This window comes from Thunnus maccoyii, chromosome 22 (assembly GCF_910596095.1).
Source record: "Thunnus maccoyii chromosome 22, fThuMac1.1, whole genome shotgun sequence".
Taxonomy (NCBI): Eukaryota; Metazoa; Chordata; class Actinopteri; order Scombriformes; family Scombridae; genus Thunnus; species Thunnus maccoyii.
The window spans coordinates 12,019,606-12,040,401 of NC_056554.1; the positions used below are offsets into that span (position 1 = coordinate 12,019,606).

The 20,796-nt window shown below is 39.6% G+C and overlaps 2 protein-coding genes across 6 annotated transcripts in view; one reads left to right on the top strand and one right to left on the bottom strand.

Annotated features, from left to right (window-relative positions):
* Positions 1–1,631: 1,631 nt before the first annotated feature.
* Positions 1,632–3,750, top strand: LOC121889275 (fatty acid-binding protein, intestinal-like). Its single transcript, XM_042401105.1, has 4 exons — positions 1,632–1,762; positions 2,205–2,377; positions 2,675–2,782; positions 2,924–3,750. Exons 1-4 carry the CDS (start codon positions 1,639–1,641, stop codon positions 2,972–2,974), a joined length of 456 nt encoding a protein of 151 aa, XP_042257039.1. The 5' UTR covers positions 1,632–1,638; the 3' UTR covers positions 2,975–3,750.
* Positions 3,751–8,786: 5,036 nt separating this feature from the next.
* Positions 8,787–20,796, bottom strand: part of LOC121889097 (RNA-binding protein with multiple splicing-like) — a 44,914-nt gene continuing 32,904 nt past the window's right edge. For 4 of the 5 annotated variants that reach the window (XM_042400780.1, XM_042400779.1, XM_042400777.1 and 1 more), the window contains 2 exons: positions 11,788–11,907; positions 8,787–11,149 (listed from right to left, as the gene is read on the bottom strand). In XM_042400780.1, the coding sequence (XP_042256714.1) occupies positions 11,871–11,907 (37 nt within the window). In that variant the 3' untranslated portion in view covers positions 8,787–11,149; positions 11,788–11,870. The remainder of the gene's footprint in view (positions 11,150–11,787; positions 11,908–20,796) is intronic. The other variant, XM_042400778.1, reaches the window with a different exon arrangement.

Below are 20,796 nucleotides of genomic sequence, written 5' to 3' on the forward strand. Positions count from 1 at the left end.
CAACATTGATCTGCTAATACTGTTTTGTTGAATAGAGGTGGCATCTTGCGGTGACTGAAGAGGCTTCTTGAGGTATAAACAATGCATTCAGTATTCTCTCAGTGTCCATAACACCACAGTCCGGGTCAGAGTTCACAGCTTTCCTCTCAAGAATGCAGTTATAGTGCACCATTGTCCCAGGACACTAACTGAATGGCAACTACTTTGATACTTTCAAGAATGCAGTGTTGTTTGTTACATGTTTGATATTTTGCAGTCCATGTTACTGTGTTTCATAAATTTGGATGTATTTTGCCAACCATTCCAGGAATCTGTTGATTTCTGTATATTAAAATCCAAACAATAAATACAGTTAAGCATGAAAGTTCACTCTTGGCGCTCGAAATGTGACCAAAAAAAATCCCAACTCAATGTTAGCAACTTACCAGCTTTCAACCCTATCACCCAGTCTTCATCATTGAATGGAGTATGCCCAGTTGTCATGGAGACTGTTGACATATGAGTTCAGTAGCTGTTAGAATCTCATCAACACTTTCCAGACGTCTCGTCTGTGTTCGCTCTAAGTTAAGTATGAAAATGTATCTTTGACCTGTGAAACAGTGGTTTGACAAAACAATCCCAACTCAAGGTTCACTTACTCGCTTTTTTTTTCCCCAGCTATTTTTCAGCTGCATTGAATGGTGAAGTTTGCACAGGTCACGAATAAACTTTTGCGTAACGACAAGAAGTCTTTAAAGTGCTGTGGATGAAATCGCAACGGCTCCTGACAACTGAGTAAACTTAATCCAGCGATGATGATCTTGTGATACGGATGAAAGCTCTGGAAAAAAAACTGATAAGTGGGCCTTGATTTGGGAGCGATTTGTCAAAAATAAGTGCAGTCTTTTAAAATCAATGTGTGCTTGAAATGCATTACCATGCAACAATATGGTAACATTGATGGTAACATTGACAATATTGATATACAGTATAAAATCTTAATATTTATGAATTAATATGTATGGATTGCTCAACATAAGAAAGGTTATTCATTGATTTTCATAGCATACCAAACTTAAAAACATAAAATAATCTCAAACTGTACAGCCTGCAATTAAAAATGTTACATAAATGTTACAAGGTTTGATTTGTAGTCAAGTTGCTAAAACTTGCAAACATACTAGCGTGTACCTTTAACTCTGGACAAATAGAATGAGTATTTTTTCTTCTGGGTCACTACTTGTTGTAAGCATGCCAGCTCAAGTTGTTATGGTCAGATAGAAACTCAGTTTCATGCCAGGCACAAACAGTGCAACAGAGAAAAGATTGAGAAACAGAGAGGGGCTCAGTTGAGTGACATACAAACAGCCCACTCTTCTTTTTTTTTCTCTCCTGCAGAACAGTGCCACAGTGTTTAACTGTGCCAGACTCACTGAGGGGAGTTGACCTCCGCTCATTTATCCGTGTGTGCTCGAGGTCGTGCAGCAGTCGCCCTACATTTGACACAGTCTTTAAATGGCCACATCAGCAGACAGATAATCAGTGAGATAAAGAAGAGCATCTTCCATGCCAGGTCAGGGAGGTGTGTGTGTGTGTGTGTAGGGGGAGGTGGGGGGGGGGTGATAGGACGATTGGAGGGGTGTATATAAATGGAGGCCAATGGTCATTCACAATCCCACGCTCTGCTACTGCCTTCAACCCAACGAGCCTGCAGCCATGGCATTCAACGGATCCTGGAAGGTCGATCGCAGCGAGAATTATGACAAGTTCATGGAGCAAATGGGTGAGTGTGTGAGAGCCTGTCACTCATATCATATTTCATTACACATGTCATATTTACCTGCTTTTTCTGGCCTTATGATCTACTTTATGAGTGCAATATATGTAACTGTGTCATGTGTTTCCACATCGTTTGACATTGCTGTGTGGGTTTAACAGAGTGCAGTGAGGTGTTGATAAGTTTGAAGATTTATGGCAGCACCTATTATAATAGCTGCTGCTAAATTAAGAGCTTGTCAATGAACAAAGGCTTTTTCCGGACTTGGACACAGTGTGCTGCTTTAAAGGAGACTGGTGACAATTTCTACTACAAGCAGAGTCCTTTGGTTTTTCTTTGAATGACGATAAATTGTTACTTCCAAATTTACTCTCATTAAATTACCTTCATTGTGTCCCATAATGGCAACAATCCAGCTTCATATTTCTATTATTCTCTGTTCTACAAGGTATTAACATCATGAAGCGCAAGCTGGCAGAGCACGACAACCTGAAGGTCATCATCGAGCAGACAGGGGACAAGTTTCACATCAAAGAGTCCAGCACCTTCCGCACCAAAGAAATTGACTTCACCCTGGGCGTCTTGTTCGACTACAGCTTGGCCGATGGCACTGAAGTCTCAGTGAGTGTCTCATAAAGACGTTCAGACACTATGAAATGAACAGGTGCTGTTTCATAATTTCAGTGCAGCCAGAAATGGTTTTGCATTTCTGGTTGCAAACCATGCCAGCTAAAGCTAAAGCTGGAAGTGATGGAAAAGTGCCAGTGAATAATTACTGCTAGAGTTAAGATGTAGAAGCTGCAATGGGTTTTTATTCCTCAAAAAACCAACAAGCATTCCCTGTGAAACTTAATGTAACACAGCAATAAGAAGAGTATTAAAAAGCTTTTATCACCAACTGTATATGCTCTTCATCAGGGTGCGTGGGAGATGGAGGGTGACATGCTGAAAGGCAAATTTACCAGGAAAGACAACAACAAGGTCCTGACCACCACCAGAACTCTGGTGGGAGGAGAACTCGTGCAGGTCAGTAGGTCCAGATGCGTCTCATCGATCATGATCCAATTCCTATGAAATATGTTAATCACTTTGGCTGCAATATATGTCTCCATACAGTAACACCTCTCTCTCTCTCTCTCTCTCTCTCTATGTCTTGCTTCCCTGCAGAGTTACAACTACGAGGGAGTGGATGCTAAGAGAATTTTCAAGAAGCAGTGACCTTGAGTCCGCAGTTCATATTTTATTTTTATATAGATGACACAATAAAGATTTATGTGTTTGTTTTCTAACTGAAAGACACGGCCAAGTTTCCTGATATTCTACTTCATATTTGACAGCAGGGACAAGCAACTTCCATGAGCTTAAGAGACAATATGGCAAACAAAAAAAAAGCCAACTAACCCCTTTAAATACTTAACAACTAATTACATGCAGCAGGGAAAACAGGTGAAAATGTCATCACCATCTTTAAAAAGGGCATCTTATAAATGGCCAATGACTGATTAAAGGGTTGGTTCACCTAAATTACACAAAATATATTTTCTCACTGACCTCTAGTGGTGTCTAGCAATGCAGATAGGTTTGGTTTAGTTGCTCAGATTTTGAGATATTGAGATCTTGCTGTGAGCAATGCCAATGTATTTCAGCAGAGGCAGAAATCTCAAAATCTGGAAAAAATCAATATCTAAATGGATAGACAGCACTAGAGATAAGCTAGACACTGTGTTTTCTTGTGAACTTTGGGTGAACTTACCCTTTAAATGTCTCCAACAGTGGAGATGAACAGACTTCTTACACTTGAGTTGACCATCCTGTTCACACTAGTCTTCATCATTGTAAGGGAAGCAGCTTACAGCATCACATAGTGGAGGATCAAACCATTACATTCAGTTCATTAGGTGTCGTGATGTGTCTTTATGCAGCTGGGAAATCATTCATTTTGCACTAAAAGGTTCTGATTTAGTTTGTGATAATAAATAAAATGTCATGTGTCATTTGATTCTGTGGTTCTTCTAACACATTTTGAGTACAAGAGGGATGAAATTGTGGATTTAATTGAATGTGGGTGTAAATTCATGACAGGAAAAAAAGTCTAATTGGTGCATCAAATGTCTACAAAGCTGCGAGTCATGGCCGGCTTTGTTCATGTCCTGGTGATTACATTTTACGAGCATCATAAGTTCATAATCGCTGTCGGGTTTCTGAGGAAATGTCACATTAGCAAAGCATTTCAGACTCTGCCTTTAAGACTCTCTTGCATAGCATGACTCCAGTCTGATCACGTGGTGGCAGCAGGGTCTTGTGCAGTCATGTGCTACCCTCAGCAGCAACTATCCTGAACAGACAAACACAGTGATGATAAGGGTTTCTCACATGACAGGCTTGTAAAAATATGGTGGATAATGATGTTCATTCATTGGCAGAAATGTTTGCTTTTCAGTTGTGGATAGAAATGGTAGGAGTGTGTGTGTAATGAGCTTCTCTGACCACAAGAGGGTGACCTTTGTGTATTTTTGATTTACAGCTGTACTAGCCCTGTCTGACACTTCATTTAGTGGTAGACTCGTCTGGCCAATGAAAATATGATTTAAATGGCTTTAAAATCTTATTTGATTCCTACAAAGAAGTTTGACTGAGCAACTTTGCTGCATGTTTGAATCCTGGGATATCACTGTTTGCAGTGATAACAAACTGAGTGCTTATTCCTCACTTGTTTGTAGTTTGAACCAGCATCATCTGCTCCTCTAACATATACAATAAAACAGCTTTAGAGTGCATATTTTAATTCTATAAATAACAGATGACCGGCACAAAGCTGATTATCATTTAGATATGGAGAGTTCACCCGGGATGAGGACAAATATCTTTCATAGTGTGAATTAGAGCTGTGCGATATGGTTGAAATCAGGTTTATATATGGATATTAATAGAAATATTTCTCTCATATCCTATTTTTAGATATAGGCTATCGATATGAAGGAAATGTATTCAAAAGTCACAGACAGATAAACCTCTTCAAACATGTAAAAACAAACTAATTTTTTTTGTTTCTAACTAAATTTTACTTAAAATTAATCTGGGCAACTTAATTTTATAAAGCAATAACATCAAGATATGATTCCAGTGAAAATGATAAATGAATCATTTTAATGTACTGTTTGCTGGATTCACAAAAGCCACACAAAAGTGGTGCATTAAATGATATTTGCACCATAAGTCATGGTGTGCTTCGGAATATAAAACAGACAAGAAGAACATTTCATCCAAGTATGATTAATAACTAATAAAAGTAAGGGTGCTATCCTCCCTCGACATCTCACATCAAAACCTGGACTGCCTGAGTCTACCATCAATTGATCGCAGCCCCCCTCTGAGCCCTGAGTGGCACCCTCTTTCATGGGGGTATAAACCCACCGCGCACTAGGCTAATCTGGCAGAGCCAGGGCTGCTTTGAACACCAGTTTGCCCCTGAACCCACCATGGGGAGCAAAGTCCTCAGAGAACCCTCAGATACAGTGAGGCTAGAGGACTGCCAGCCTACTGATTCTGGTGTAAGGAAAATGGGCTGATTGTGGTATGTTTTTTATTTTAAAGTAACTAAAATCCCTAATAGGATGGGAGTTGTTTCCAATCTTGCGTTTTTCTTAATGTGCTTTGACATGCAGGTTTTGCACCATCCACATCCTCTACCTGCATTCACCTTATTATTGTACCTTATGAAAAAAGTCCCTAATTTTGTGTATGTTTGGCTTAAACTACTACTACTTGAGCATAATGAATATATTGTACAACAAATGGATATTGCTTAAAAAGGTAATTGTACAATATGCCAGAATTTGCCAAACATCCTGTCAAAAAAACTTCTTATTTCTCTTAATGAGGTTTAAAAATATATATTTTGCAGAAGAACATTTCATTACTATGAGTAATTGTGAAAAGTAAATACATGCAGTAGACTTACTTAAGTACTACATTTAAATACCATGCTTGAAGTACAAATTTGAGATACTTGTACATGGGTATTTTTATTTATGCTACATTATAATTCTACTCTACAACACTCATGCACACAAAATGTAAAATATAATGTATTCATCTAGATTGAACTACCCAACAGAACATAAATGAGTCAACACCACTGACCTCATTACATTAAAATGCAATAAAATCATTAAAATGCGTCATTAATTCATTAATATTATATGTTAATGCAGCAGTAATAATATCTATATGATAACATAGCATTCATAGGTCAATTTAGTTAATTAAACTGTTTTTACTTAAGCGCACTTGTGAACACTTGTACTGGAGTATTTTTACAGTGTGGTATTGTCACTTTTACTTAATAAGTGAAGGATCTGAATAATTCTTCCACCAATGATTATAGGAACTGTTCATTGTACTGTGCGTGAATGCTGTAATATAGTTTTATAGCCATCGGGTAGTGCTGTGGAGCTCTTGATCTTTTAAGAGAAATAGCCTGGACTATCATATGATGTCATCTCTCTGTCAAGTTATCATATGACACACACCCTGTTTGCACAGACAGACACACACGCCTACACAATTATTGGATTTCAACTCAAATTATTAAGCAAATAAATCTCCCTGAATCTTTTTGGAATCAAAGAGTAGACTGCAGCAGCGTGAAAACAGTGAGAAACAGGAAAGTAGTGGGAGACCTCAGTGTTTTCATTGCTGTGAGACCGAAGGCGCAGGGGCCCACCCGAGGGAGGTGCAGGCTATGGATGAGAGAGGAGCGGAGGAAAATAGTGAGAGGTGGACAGAGGAAAGACTGAGAGTGAGGACAGAGGGGGGGGGGGGGGGCCCAGAGAGGACAGCGCAGGAAGAAACCTCCCCCTTCCTCCCCCTCCTCCTCCCACACACACACACACACACCTGCTGTGAAATCAAATTCACTGACTCACTCTGAAGTCGTCAGCTTATCTAAAAGAGTAACGATCACAAAAGAGACCAACAGCGCGTCGGGGAGTGTCAGGGCTTTGGGGTTGGGTAATCTTTCCAAGAAGACACAACCCACTTTTGTCCAATCACTGTTTAGACAATGACTGTTCAGGCCTTTGCAGAGACATATGACAGAGGCTGCTGAATGATGAGTCACAATCACTAGTCAGTGCTGAATAGGCTACTGTATCTGAACCATTTTAAAATGCCTTGAGAGATTGGAGCTATTTTAAATTCACGCTGTGTACAGTACATGCTCTAACATAACCTCTGCCAGCCTTGTGAAATTGTAAGTGTTAGTATGATGAAAGTTATGATGATGATGATGGTATACAGTATGTCAGGTTTTAGAGAAAAAAAAGAGGATTGTTTACTAAAGTTTGTCCTTTTGCAAGATCAAAAATGCTAGTATTACAGCGATTTTTTAAATAATATTAGATAATATGTAGATGTATGGGTGTGCAAATCAGCCAGAGCCTGCAAGTAAAATGCCATTTAACAAGATAAAGTCTTTATAAATACACTGGGAAGTCCCAACCGGATGGTTTGAAACACCAGCCAGAAAGATCTGGCCACAATTCAATTCATGGGATAGGAGGTCATCATTTTTTCTAACATTTTGGGGAAATATGCTCATTTGCTTTCTCTTGCTGAGCGTTAGATGAGAAGATTGATACCACTCCTATTTCCATGTTTTTATGCAAAGCTTTTCTTCTGGATCTGGCTTCATATTAACCATAGAGACATCTATCTTCCCATTTACGTAACTACCAGGAAGAAAGCGAATAAGTGCATTTTCAAAAATGTCAAAGTATTTCGGGGGGGTTTTTATAAGCTTAACTAAAATAGGAGACAGTGTAGAGTGACAGGAAATGTGGGGAGAGACACAAAGTCTCTGGTTAATTCCCAGCCAGACCCAAATGTTGCAATCACATGTATTTCCTCTATACAGATTTATTTTTTTCTATTTTAGTTAGGAGAGTTTCACCACACTCGGGCCTCTTAAATGATCAAATGAAATGATTTAAAGAGGGAAATCAGTCATAAACATATTAAATCTGGTGGCTCACAAACAGGCATGGCTTCATTTTAAGGGGGCTTAAGTGCACTATGAACACACTGAGTCCACAGTCTCTTCAGGAATTGTCTGTAACAGCAGTGTATGATACCATGGTTGCCTATTATAGAAAGCAGTGGTTAATGTTTTACTGCGAGTGAGCTGAGCGACATAGTTAATGGCAAAATGAAAATACAAGGAAATACAAGCTCTGATGTCCGAGAGACAGATAAATCCAAAGGGTAGAGGTACAAGATTTTTTAAGGACGTGTATGGCAGCTGGAAGAGGATGAGTGAGAGGAGACAGAGAAACACCTCTTTAATGGATTTGTCAAACGGAGTAACACCATTAGTAAGTGTTGCCAGTTGGGCGTATGCATGCATGCACCTGGATGAATTTGTCCCCCCTGCCCGAACTCCCGCATGCATACACAAACATTTTTATCCCCCCACTTTGCTCCACTCTGACACCCGGTGTGAACCCCCCCCCCCCCCCCCCTCCAGGCATGCAGGCATGGAGGCATGGACCAGTGTGTGTCATGTGAGAAGCTGGTGTGTGCCACCTGGTGTGACTGAGCAGACAGGAGAGAGTGGAAACAGCGAAGAGAGAAACTAAATTGGATGTGGCCTCTGTCTCAGGAGTAGCCAGCCCCTGGGTTAGGTGGGCTATTCTTAAAGAGGGCAAAAAGAGGTCTCCAGCTCCCTTGGCACACAAACCACTTTATAGGATCCCACATCATGTTTTTCATGGCCTCCTGGGATTGTGGGGGAGGTGTTATCCAATGACAAGTGTGAGAGGGGAAGAGGAAATTGTGTTTTACGTAGGTGGATGTCTTTGTGGGTCTTAATTCTCTTCAGTGTGGGACACCCCAACATGACGAAAGCTAGTAAAACATCACACTCGATTGGTGCTTGATTTGAAAAAAAAAAAAAAAAAAGCATGCATCATTAAACGCAACCACAATAACATTCAGAAAGAAGCTAAAAATATAATAATGACAGCAGGGATGACGTCACAGTCTTTAATGGCAGACGGCCTGAAATGTCTTCATTTAACATTTTCATAAAAACTCCTCATTTTGATCACCTTTTTTTTTTTTGTTTCAAACAAACAAACCTCTGCAATTCACTGAAATACAGTTTCTCCTTACAGCGGCTAAAATACATAAATATCAACAGTACTGTATGCATTAAGAAAAAAGAAAAGAAGAACACACACACATGCCGTGAACATGCACAGAACACACGGGTACGCACACGGTATACAGAAACAAGAAAGGAATATTTTTCATTGACAAAAGGAGGGATCATCATATGAATTTCCAGGAACTTCTGTACCGTACTGCTGGCGAAATACAAAAAGATCCATTCGTTCAAAGGGCATGTTTTTTTTTTTTTTTCTGGATTTCACAGTGAATTATGTAGGTAAAACAGTATTCATATATTACATACAGTATGTTCCGATCAGTCAGATACAAACACAAAAAGAATCTCTAGAAAATTACCAAATGAATATACAATTAAACTTACAATAATACTTACATTGAATTATATGATGGGCATCTTCTATGAACTTTAAAAACATAATACCCATAAAAACACACGCACACACACACACCTTATAAATACTTGTTCTAATAAATTTGGTGCCACACTTGGCTTTAAAAAATGTCTGTAAAAGCAAAAAAAAAAAAAAAAAAAAAGATCTCAGAAAATCAGTCGATATGATGTGCATATTATTATTATTCATTACAAACATTGACTATATGATTCAACCAGTCCAATATGATTGTACACACCTGGGCTAAATACAATAGGGAAGATTGTTGTTTTCATATTTCACTTTTTGATTGTCACATCACTGTGAAATGCGACTTAGCCTTATCAGAAAAGTACAAGAATCACTGTTTGTTTGAGTAAGAACGCGACATGAATGAGAATTTTGGCGTCAAAATGTCACAGAATGACGATCACAGGATGATATGTCATACAGCAAAGACGTTATTGCAGGCCCAGAAAACATAAGATTACAAAAAGATTTATTTTTCTCCACTCCGATCACTACTATGTAAATTCAAAATTTACAAAAGCATTTTGAATCACGTTGGCTCCCTAAAAATAGACAAAAGAGACAAATTGCTTAAAGTGAATATCCTTTCAGATGTAGAGTGGCTCTTTGGAGTGACACCAAATGAGACATGCAGCAAAAATAATGTCATACTTCATAAGAAATCAGATTGAGGACTACAAAGCAGTCAAAAATGAAATAATTCCACTAGCCTAGATAGCTCTCCAGTGTAATAAAAAAAATGCCTTTGGTCTTTTGTTTCTCTATACTGTGCTGCTGTCCTCCTGCTACACAATGAAGGAGCAAATTCCTAATTATAGCAGGGCTCAGTTTGCCATGTATTGCAGTCTCTGGGGTCACTCTACCTTCAGCAGCAATGGCTTACTCCTGTCAATGCCTCAGTGAGCTCGTTTTTTTTTTTTTTTTTTTTTTTTTAACACATCTGATTTACCTCAAACTTGTTTTTGTCTCTCCGTGTTAACATCGACTGCTCAGTTGAACCAAAGCACGTCAGACAAAAAAAAGGACTAATATCTTCATCAGGTAAAGACGCCACAAGACGCACATTAGCGGAACAAAATCCACATAATATGTAGACAAGATAAGAGCAAACCAACAGGACTGCTTTGGTGTAGCGAGGTGGCTTACCATTTAGTAATGGCACGAAACAGGAAGGGCAAAAAAAAAAAAAAAAAGTAGGAAAGTTCCTCACACACTTTAGCACAACATGAACCAATCAAACAAAACCATTTCAAACATTGTCTTGATTACAAAAATACCTTTTTGTATTTCTTTAAAATATCTAAAAATGTACAGCATCGTTTTTTTTTCCTTTTTTTTGCAAAGTCATGCTTCAACATGTATTTAATCATCATAATAACATTAATATGAATGATATACAGAATAGTAATAATTATAGTCATATAATAACATTATCCGGTAGCGCTTTAGCCACACTTCTGTATGTCTGGCCTTGCAAAAGTGGGCTGCATAAATGTGTTTGCACTCCTTTGGTGGGCTGTCTTTATACTCGCTTATACAGAATGCAAAAGCGAGAGACCGGCTAACGTTAGAGAGGCGATGCAGTCGACTGGTAAACAAAGGGTGTGCGTGCGCCTTTGTCATGCGGTACCTTTCATGTAGGTGTCAGAGGAGGTGTCGCTAAAGCGCTGCCGGTAAATCTTGAGTATGTAACAGTATAAAAAAGAGATGGAGGGATTTCGGGGAAGGGGTTGGGGGGTGGCTCGATGTGTGATGGAGGCTGGGGTCTAGTATGTCCTGAGGCCCATGAGGCTGCTGCTGCCTGAGAGAAAGACAAGAGAGAGAGATAGAGGGAGACAAGAAAAAAAGGGGTGAGGTTGCCATGGTTGCAGCACACGAACCTCGTACACTAGAAAACACAGGGGAGCATGTGGAATTGTTGCACGACGCAAAACACATTCGCACGCCCGTAAATTCACACACACACACACAGGTAGATACTTTAGTGTAGACACACACACCACAAACCCTAAATACACGCAAAACATGTTTCTTGTTTTCGCTTCAATTTCTCGCACTTGCCTACGAGATGCCAAGACCACACACACTTTTATAGCACAAATATCTTAATACTGCGATTCTGGGTTTTGTTTTCAAAACACTTTCTGTTGAGTAGAAAGTTGAAACATACACAGATGAAAGCTGACATGCTGTCAATATGGCTTGGTGCAGTTATGTTCATTCCAGCAGATGTCTTTGGCAGTGTGATACTGACCCCCCCCCCCCCCCCCCCCCCAATCCAGAAAAAGAAAAACACAACAAAAACACTTTCAAATCAGACACTAAGCCAGAAGGGAGAAAGGCGGGCTGCTTTGGTGGAGGTGTGAGATTTACACCTTTTGTCCTCGCCTGTTGGGATCAATGGTCCTGAAGTCGGCTACCTGAGAGTCAGAAACTCACCGACGGTACGCTGCTAGGTGAGCTGGAGTCAGGTCAGTCCTCCTGGTTTCTAATTGGACAAGAGAGGCAATCAGCAACGCCCGTCACAGCCGGCCACGGCCACCATCACACATCAGGAACCTGAAGGCACAAAGGAGACAGAGTTTTACTGAAGTGAACAAGGTGCAACAGCATCCAAAGTGATGGTGGATTGTTTTTATTGACATGTTGTTTCAACTTTATGGTAAATTTAAAGCTCCACCAATTTAGTATTGCACTTCCTTATAGTTGGGGGACTCAAAAGAGAAAAAAACCAATGGTATATCTGAATTTTTAGCCCCTGGTGTGGCTCAAGCTCACTGGATCCTACAATTCCCAAAATGCAACACAATATTTCATTAGATCCGCTCTGTCTGGTAAACACCAATGTCTTTCAAGCTCAATGCACCCAGTTTGTAACAGATTTAAAGCTCCCACCAGAGCCACAAAACATTATATGTTTTCTCTGTAAGTGTAGTCCTGCCTGTTAAATGACATATATAAACTCAACGGATTGCCCCTTTAAAAAGACAGTTTTGCCAGTATTTCCCAAATCCTTCAAGCTTAAAGCACAGCTGCGACAAACAGGATGTCACATGACAATAGTCTTAAATACTTATGTTGAACTTCTGCTCAATAACCATATCTCCCATGATCCCTCTCCACTACACTGCACCCCCCACATCCCTCCACCACCAGCAGACCGAAGCTAAAGGTCAAACCTACGACCCCGTCACCCACCCCCAGATGTATCACCAAAAATAGACGTCTCTTGGAGACCGTGGTAACTCTTGTGCGGGGGATATGGGGTGGGGGGGGGGGGACTCTTTGGAACAATAAACAATTAGTAAACCAAACATGACCTTAAGAGAAAGAAAGAAAGACAGACTGGGAACTGTTCTCTGTTCAGAGAACGGTGCGTTTCGAAGGGGCACGGCTGGCCTAGCTAATGCCCTGTTGCGCGTTCAATCAAGGATGAGGGAATCGATGCGTTGTACAGCCGCTTGGCTAAGCTGATGCGATGCATACTTCCAGACCACCCTATTTGTTCTGGCTGAGACACCAAGGTTAAAGATTGGGTTGATCATTGAACATGTCTGTGCGAATTAGAGAAAGGTTTAGTGATTTGCGGGCTTAATGTGTTACATCCAATAACTCGGCCCAAGCGCATAATGTGAGATAGGTAAACAAGCAGTGTTTGAGAATGTGGGAGGTGACTTGCTTTCTCATGAATGTGTGCACTGTTTTTGTTTTTTTGGGGTTTTTTTCACAAGGCTTCATGTGGAAAATGTTCCTGCCTGTGTTATCAGTGAGCATTGATCTTGTGCTCACAAATTTAAGCTCAGCATTTGACAGCATATCATGTTTCAGCCCATTTACTATAAATGACCTATAGTGTACTTAACTTACATTAATCACTACTAGACATTCTCTAAATTACGCTCCTATGTATTGGAAAGTTTATTGTTTCTATGTCTCTAGGCATCATTGGACTCCATTCATTCCTGTACGGTATGAAAATCTTTTAACACTCTTGAATCCTGCATGAGTTGAATAATCCACCACAGTGAACATCAAGTCTACATGAATTCTTGTCAAAATTGGAGCCCAACTGAAGCATCAGTATGGTTGATAATATCAGCCAGTTTTAGCTTATTAAAGATATATTGACATTGGCAACTACAGTCTGTTGCAAAGAAGAAAAGTAAGGAAATAAGAAATTAAAGTAGAATGTCAAACACATGTTACTGTATGTTTTCTTTAGTAGCTAAATTTTTGCAACTCTTATCAAATAGTCAGTTTTTGAGCAAAAATGCCCAAAATTTACAGGTTCCTGCTTCTCGAATGTGAATATTTGTTGTTTTTAAGTCTTTTATGATAGTAAACTGCATGTATTTGCAATTTGACAATATCTCCCTGGTCTCTGGGAAATTTCGATGTGCATTCATGGACTCACCAAATAACCAATCAATCAAGAAAGTAATCAGCAGAGGAATAAACAATTAAGATAATTGTTTCAGCTCGTTAATTGTCGGACGTTTCAATTCATTTTACCTTTAAACTGCATTACCACACAATAGTGTAACACTGACAAAAATTAAGCTGAACTTGATGTTCAATGTCAGCAATTACACAACATAAGCAAGTTTCAAGAATCTTCTACCTTTTGTAGCATATGTAAATAAATGAAAACCAATAGTTCCCTCAAGCTGTAGAAAAAAATACATCAAAAATCTAAAGCTATATATATCGTGCTCTCAAAAATTGTCAGCAAAAATGTAAAGTATAATTGATTTGAAGTTCAGGAGCTAAAACTTATAAGCACACCTGCATGGTCCTTTAAGATCCTTCTACCTGTGCAGCGTGAAAAAGGGCCCCGTCCAAAGCCCCTTTAATCCGGAGAAAAGCCTTTAGGCCCTGGCTGTGTTTCTCACATACCAGCAATATCTGGTGGAGCTGGGTGGTGATGAATGCAGCTGCTGACATGTATCTAGCTCCTGAGACCCCGGCACAGGGACGAGGCCACAGTGTCTAGCTACACTGTATGCTTGTCTGTGTATGTGTGTGTGTGTGTGTGTGTGTGTATGTGTGTGTGTGTTTGTTATGTGTCAGTAGGGGGTGAAGGAATAAAGTCCCACTTCCTTATTAGAAGGGGCCCCAGCTGGCCCTCAGCTCTCTAGTGGGAGTTATTCCAACATTGCACAGGAACCATTGGTTTTGTCGGGCTATTGGCCAAAAAGCTCCTCAGGGCAGGCAGCCAGACTACACACACACACACACACACACACACACACACATACACACACACACATATTCATCTCTCTCAGGCTCACACACAAGCATGCATGATAGGGGTACACACACACTACACTCCCCCACCATGTCTTGTCAGATGGAAAATCCGGATTACCTTTCCCTCCAGTTCACTAGGCATTAATGTTCACTATTAGGTTGTCTTTGGGACCGGCCCTGTGCCGGAGCATGAATGTCAAATACAATTCAGCTTCACCAACACTCAGATGAATGTCTAGCCTAAACCTCCAAGGATGGTAGAGTACAAACCTTACGGTACACAGTAGTATGTTTAAAGAAGTCAACTCTGGATAGCTACCTGTTTGAACTTGTATGAAGTGGCACTGCTGTAAATAAAGTTTTCAAAATGGCACTTGACAGGCAGGATGCCAGGTGATTAGGAAAGCTTATTACCAGCCATGACTAAAGACCCTGAACACTACCTCACTTTCAGCTGTTCACACACACACACACACACACACACATTCTAGTCTCCCACGGTTACACTTCCTAAGGCGAACCGCATACTCCGACCGTGAGTGGTCCGCATCCGTGAGATGCCGAGACAACCGTTGACTGACCGCAAGCCTCTCAGGACTGTGGCACTTTACGCTTCTTTGAATTCCCATTGTGATGGTTCACTGTCACCAGACGCCTTCAGCATGAATAACAATTCATAAACGCTGCATTTAAAAAAAAAAAAAAAAAAATTGTACATGAGCCATCAATAGCAGACAGATTGTACAATAGTGGTGCAACAGCTTTTTCCCTGTAACCTCAGTTCATATTTATTTTTGTTGTCTTACAGCTAAAATTGTTTCAATGTTTCACAAGCGCTTTACTTAGCGGATTGCATCGCATAAATAAGTAACACCCCGTCACAGCCCACATCAGGACATCAATTAACTGACCTGACTGTATTCATTTTATGGACAAGAAGGGCCAAAAAACACAAGGTCTGGTACAGCCGAAATGTTTGTTTGAAAAGCTGCAACATGTCAGGGACAAAGAGAGCAGCAAGGTTAGCTCAACACTGACAGTATGTACTGTAGCAAACGAGCAGGATTTCCTTTTTTATTACAGTTACAGGACAGATACAGTTGAACATGACTATTATTACTATGTTAACATGCTTACTGAGGAGATATGTTTTAGTGTATAGAGTAATTTGCATTAAGTGAACGTTGGCCACTGGAACTGAAACCTCCTACTGCGAAATCGCAATTGCAAAATTGTTATACCAAATAAAATTGTTGTCTTCTCAATGTGAACTATGCTCCAATTGTTGTATTGAGACATATTATCTTATTATGGTTCAGTGATTCCAAGAAGTCTTTGTTTTGGGTAGGGGAAAGCGTGGGTAGATCTAATATCACAGGTAAGAATATTCCTTGTTTCCCAACTTCGAAATGATGACTCACTGTGTAATTTATCATAGTTACAACAGAGTGTATCTACTGTAACATCTGACAGCAGCAAAAAAAAAAAAATGCTTGCTGTACTAACATGTTACCTTAATGGCATTGGTTGCTTTCATGGTTGCATATTATGTATTCAGGACAAGCCAGAAAACATGGAGCTAAGGCAGAAAATAATGAAAATTGGTCTGAAGTCAATTCAAGTGTCTTGTATGTCTGACTTTCTTCTGTATTCTTTGTTTTTATGATTTGTGTTATTAGTGATAAGTCGACATGTAGATCATTTTGGATGAAGTTGTTTAGAGATGTTTGTCTCTGAGATTTGAAAAAAAAGTAATAAAACAGCTACATCTCTTTCCTAAGATCATTTTCTGCAGTAACAAGTAGTTTCTCAGAAATGTGTTCACAGTTAAGTTCGTGGTTTTCCAGTTTCTGGAAAGACATGAAGCTGTTGACTTATTTACGTGTAATTTTCCAACGCTGTGAGCAACACAAACAAAATTCCTTTCACCATTATTGTAATGGGGGTGGTGGCAGAAACCTCAGAAACAGATACCTACAAATAAAGACAAATTCGATGAACTTTTGTTTGTGTGCATGTGTTTGTGTGCTTATAAAATTTCCTCTGTTTGGGCATGCACGCAGCATCATTTGAGTGTGTTGCTGCTGCAGTTGCCTGTAATTATAACAATATTCTGACCAGTGGCGTAGGACGAAATTGTATTTTGGGTGGGCCAATATAGAAGTGGGTGGGCCAACTTTTCCCAGAAAAACTGATTTATGATGTTAGAAGAAGAAAAAAGACATCAGTCTATAAAAGCTGTACACAGGCCTGTAGTTAACATTGAGGACACTGAGGTCATGTCCTCAGTATTTTTTCTGAGTCTTTTTTAACTTTTTAATATATATATATATATCTTAAAATGTTAAATTAAAGTGACATATTGCTAAATGTACTTAGTTGTATGGTGTATTGTGAACAAAGGTTGGCATCATCTCACCAGCAGAGCTTTTGCAACTCATTACATTATGTTACATACATTTAACGAGTTGCACATGTACAGTACAGTCCTGTCATTCTATTCACTCTGTAATCTACATACATGCAACACTTAGTACAAGATCAGTCAACTCTATGTTTGAGGTTGCACTTTCAAAGCACATGACTGGCCTTAACAACATGGTATTGGTAATATGGATGATACAAATCCTCTTAGATCATTTAAGAACAATATAGAGTGGCAATAATAAGGAGAGGCGCTCTGGTTATATAGCCTACCTATTGAAGCAAGATTGGTTAATGGCATGAGTGATAAACCTGGTTAGAGACTGTATTCCACCTGACCTACAAACTCAAAACAAGTAACTACGAGTTACACAACACAAACAGAAGCAGCAACAGCAGTGTTCAAGATCTGAACTCACAAATTATTAACCTTTCAAAACATGACAGGTCCAAACTTTTGCACGCAGACTCAATTTGGAGTTTCTGCTCTGACATTCAAAAATATTCACTGTGGGAAATAGGCTAATACATTATAATAAAGTTATACTGCACAGCAGCAGCTTTGAATAAACAATTATCCTAGTTTGCTGAAGCCACGCTGTCTGTTATCGCCTACTCCAAAACTGGCCCTTGTCAAGCCTTGTGCGAGGTTTGTGGTGATGAAGGATCACATCAGGGCATATAGCCTATGTCCAAAATAAATATGCTCACATGTATGAGAGAGAAGTCAGTCTCCTCTGGGTCATTGTGCTGCTAAAGATTTTGGGATGACAAGATTTCCTAATTTCCTTTTGCTCTCTAATGCTTCATGTATCAGAATCTTTGCAGACAGGAAATGAGGGACAGATAGATATTTGTGTGTCCAGTGATTATTAACAAAATGTTTCAGTGATACCTCATTGATCAATAATGAGACATATTTATTTTTATTTTATTGCAAATAATAAGTACATTTACAGTATTTTATTTCTTATTTTAAAGGGCATATTATGTACTGGTATATATTTAATTTAAGCCTATGTATCTTTTCAGCAATTTCATATAAGTTTGAATTAAACTGTAATTTTCCAAGTCAAAAAATCCCCAGCACTTCTTTCTTCCCTTGTATTGAACACATCATTTTTGGTGGGTGTAGTAACCACCAAATTTAGGATTAATTATTTCCATCCCTGCCTGGCCACCACACACCCAAGAGTAAAAATAAAATTAAAAAAAATTACAAACTGGGCAGCAGTCTACAGCACATTACGTAATCAGTGTTCATGGTTCCAAAAAGCACAGCTAAGTGATTAATCAATGCTAATTCATTGCTTGTGTCCCCATTGTGACATCATCAAGGGCAATAATTCTGAACAGCTTGTTAATCTGAGGACTTCAATGCCTGGCCAAACGCCAAGGAGTACCATATTTATGTCATTTTCCCCCAGTGCCTAAATAACATTTCATTTGTAGGAGGAGGCTTCTTTCACCTGTGGTCAGCTGCTGCTATTAGCATTATTCTTTTCTTTCTGGTTTGGCAGTTAAGACGTTTCCACTGTGGATTTTTCCCATGACTTTTTACTGCTTTTTTTTACCTTTAGTAAACGCACTCATTCACACTAGCACACACACACACACATACACACACACATTCCCACATATATACACTGCACTTACACTCATTTTATTATTTGCATAAATTCTACTTTTTTTCAAATGCATCTTTTTTATCTTGCATTTTTTTCCATGTTGGGTTCAGGGGCCCTCAGTCATAACAGTCATACATAGTTTATTTGTTCTACTATATTTTATACACTAATTTTTTCACTGTCATGCCCTGTGTAATTTTTAGATTACGGCTTATTGTTTTGATGAACTTGAGTAATGAGTGTTAAAACACTTGACAGGTAATTTAGTGCAAAACCTGAAAGATACTGCAGTTGTGCTCCTTTATTCAATGTGTTTGACAGTGAAAGTGATTTCAATGCAATAAGAGACTGAACAGAGGAAGAGTAATTTCAAAATTGGCCATATTTGTGACTTGTGTTGGATTCTAGGTGTGTTTCATCTATGTGTTGGTACTTATTATTATTTCCTAAGTGATTAGATACATAGATTTATACTATAGTCTTCAAAATTTTCTCAGAGAGGAGGGGGGTGCCTCCGAACCTGGCTGCGTCTGGTGGACTCGATCGATGGAGGTATCGTCTTCTTCCTCATCTTTTTTTCAAATAACACATTAAAAACTTTGTTAAGCCATTGTTGTAGTGTTAACGTTACATCACCTGAAAAGCAGCTAGTTGGCTGAAAGCAGCCCAGGAAAGTCTGTGTGTCAGAAGCAGACTTCCTACAACTTATTTCAACAGTTTTTGATCAAACTTAGCTGGGTGGGACAGTGAGTAATGTGGGTGGGCCAGTGCCCAGTGCCCATTTACTGGCTACGCCCCTGATTCTGACTGGAGGTCTCAGCCACACTTCACCCTCCACTGCGAGCCGGATGTGGGGATGTTGTTGTTTCACTAAGGGGCTAATATCCACTGGGGCAGCCTGACTGGCCAAATGACTCCCCCTGGTTTGATAGAGGAGTAATTATTTCCTTTAAGCCCCTCCCTCCTCCACTCCCTTCCTCCTTTACCCCCCTGACAGAGCAGAAATCCCCAAAACATCAAATTACAGACATTTTTTTTTTATCATGCTGTGTGTTTAAGTCTCTGAAAATAGACAAATCAGCCATGATACAGGGTTGGAAGGGTCCAGCGCAGGACTAGCACCAATCAACAGCTTGATGAATGTTAGCCTCAATGCTACCAACCACCCACCCACCCACTCCCTACTGACTCCCCGAGGGGTCGGGAGAACATGTTTCTTCCTGTCCCGAGACGTTAGAGGGAGGGTAGTGGTGACAGTGTGACTGGCGCCGAGTGCAAACACACACACACACACACACACACACACACACACACACACACAGGCATGCATGCACACACGCACACGCACATGCACACACACAGACACAGCCAGCCAACACAGATACACAGACTAGCAGGGGATTTGTTGTGCTTTGTGGTTTTGTTTTTCTGCAAGCACAACAGCGTTCAGTTTGTCTGAACCAGAGAGCGAAGCACATGTGCTGTGTGGCTCATGCATGGTTACGGTTGACTCATGTACTTATCAAAGCACTTATTAGAGGCCAGCTGCTCTGTTTACTGTCTGCAGCTCCTCTAAAATTAATTCATCTGTGACTTATTTTAAATAAAGCCCCATACTAATCATTTTTAATAAACTTTCATAAAAAGGTCCCTTCCGGCAGAACCCAGGTATTCCAGGAGTTCATGGTGCATATTCCACATTTACGACCTTTTGAAGCATCATATCCTCTGTCTCTCTCTGTCCTATCCTTTTATAATTCTCCACTGTGTACTTTGTCGTAAAGCCAAAAAACATTTTTTTAAATTAAAAAATGTATTTCATCCTGCCAGGGTTTGACAAAATGACAAACATTTCCTAATATCTGCTGCTTGGCACCACCACTATTGTATCACACTATTCAGTGTTTATTATGACAATGTTCGAGCGACTGCACAATAATAAGCTTTCCTATTTCATACAAGTACAATAAATATCAGGCGACCGTCTTTGGAGCCAATCATTTTCTCTGACCTAGGACAGAAACTTCTCAGCATTTCTAATCCTAAAGCTTGATTTAGTTCCCTTAATGAATAATCATTTCAGTGTAATGAGACAATTTTGTTCCAAAATCAATGAGAATTATAATCAGTTAATCATCAGTAGTGT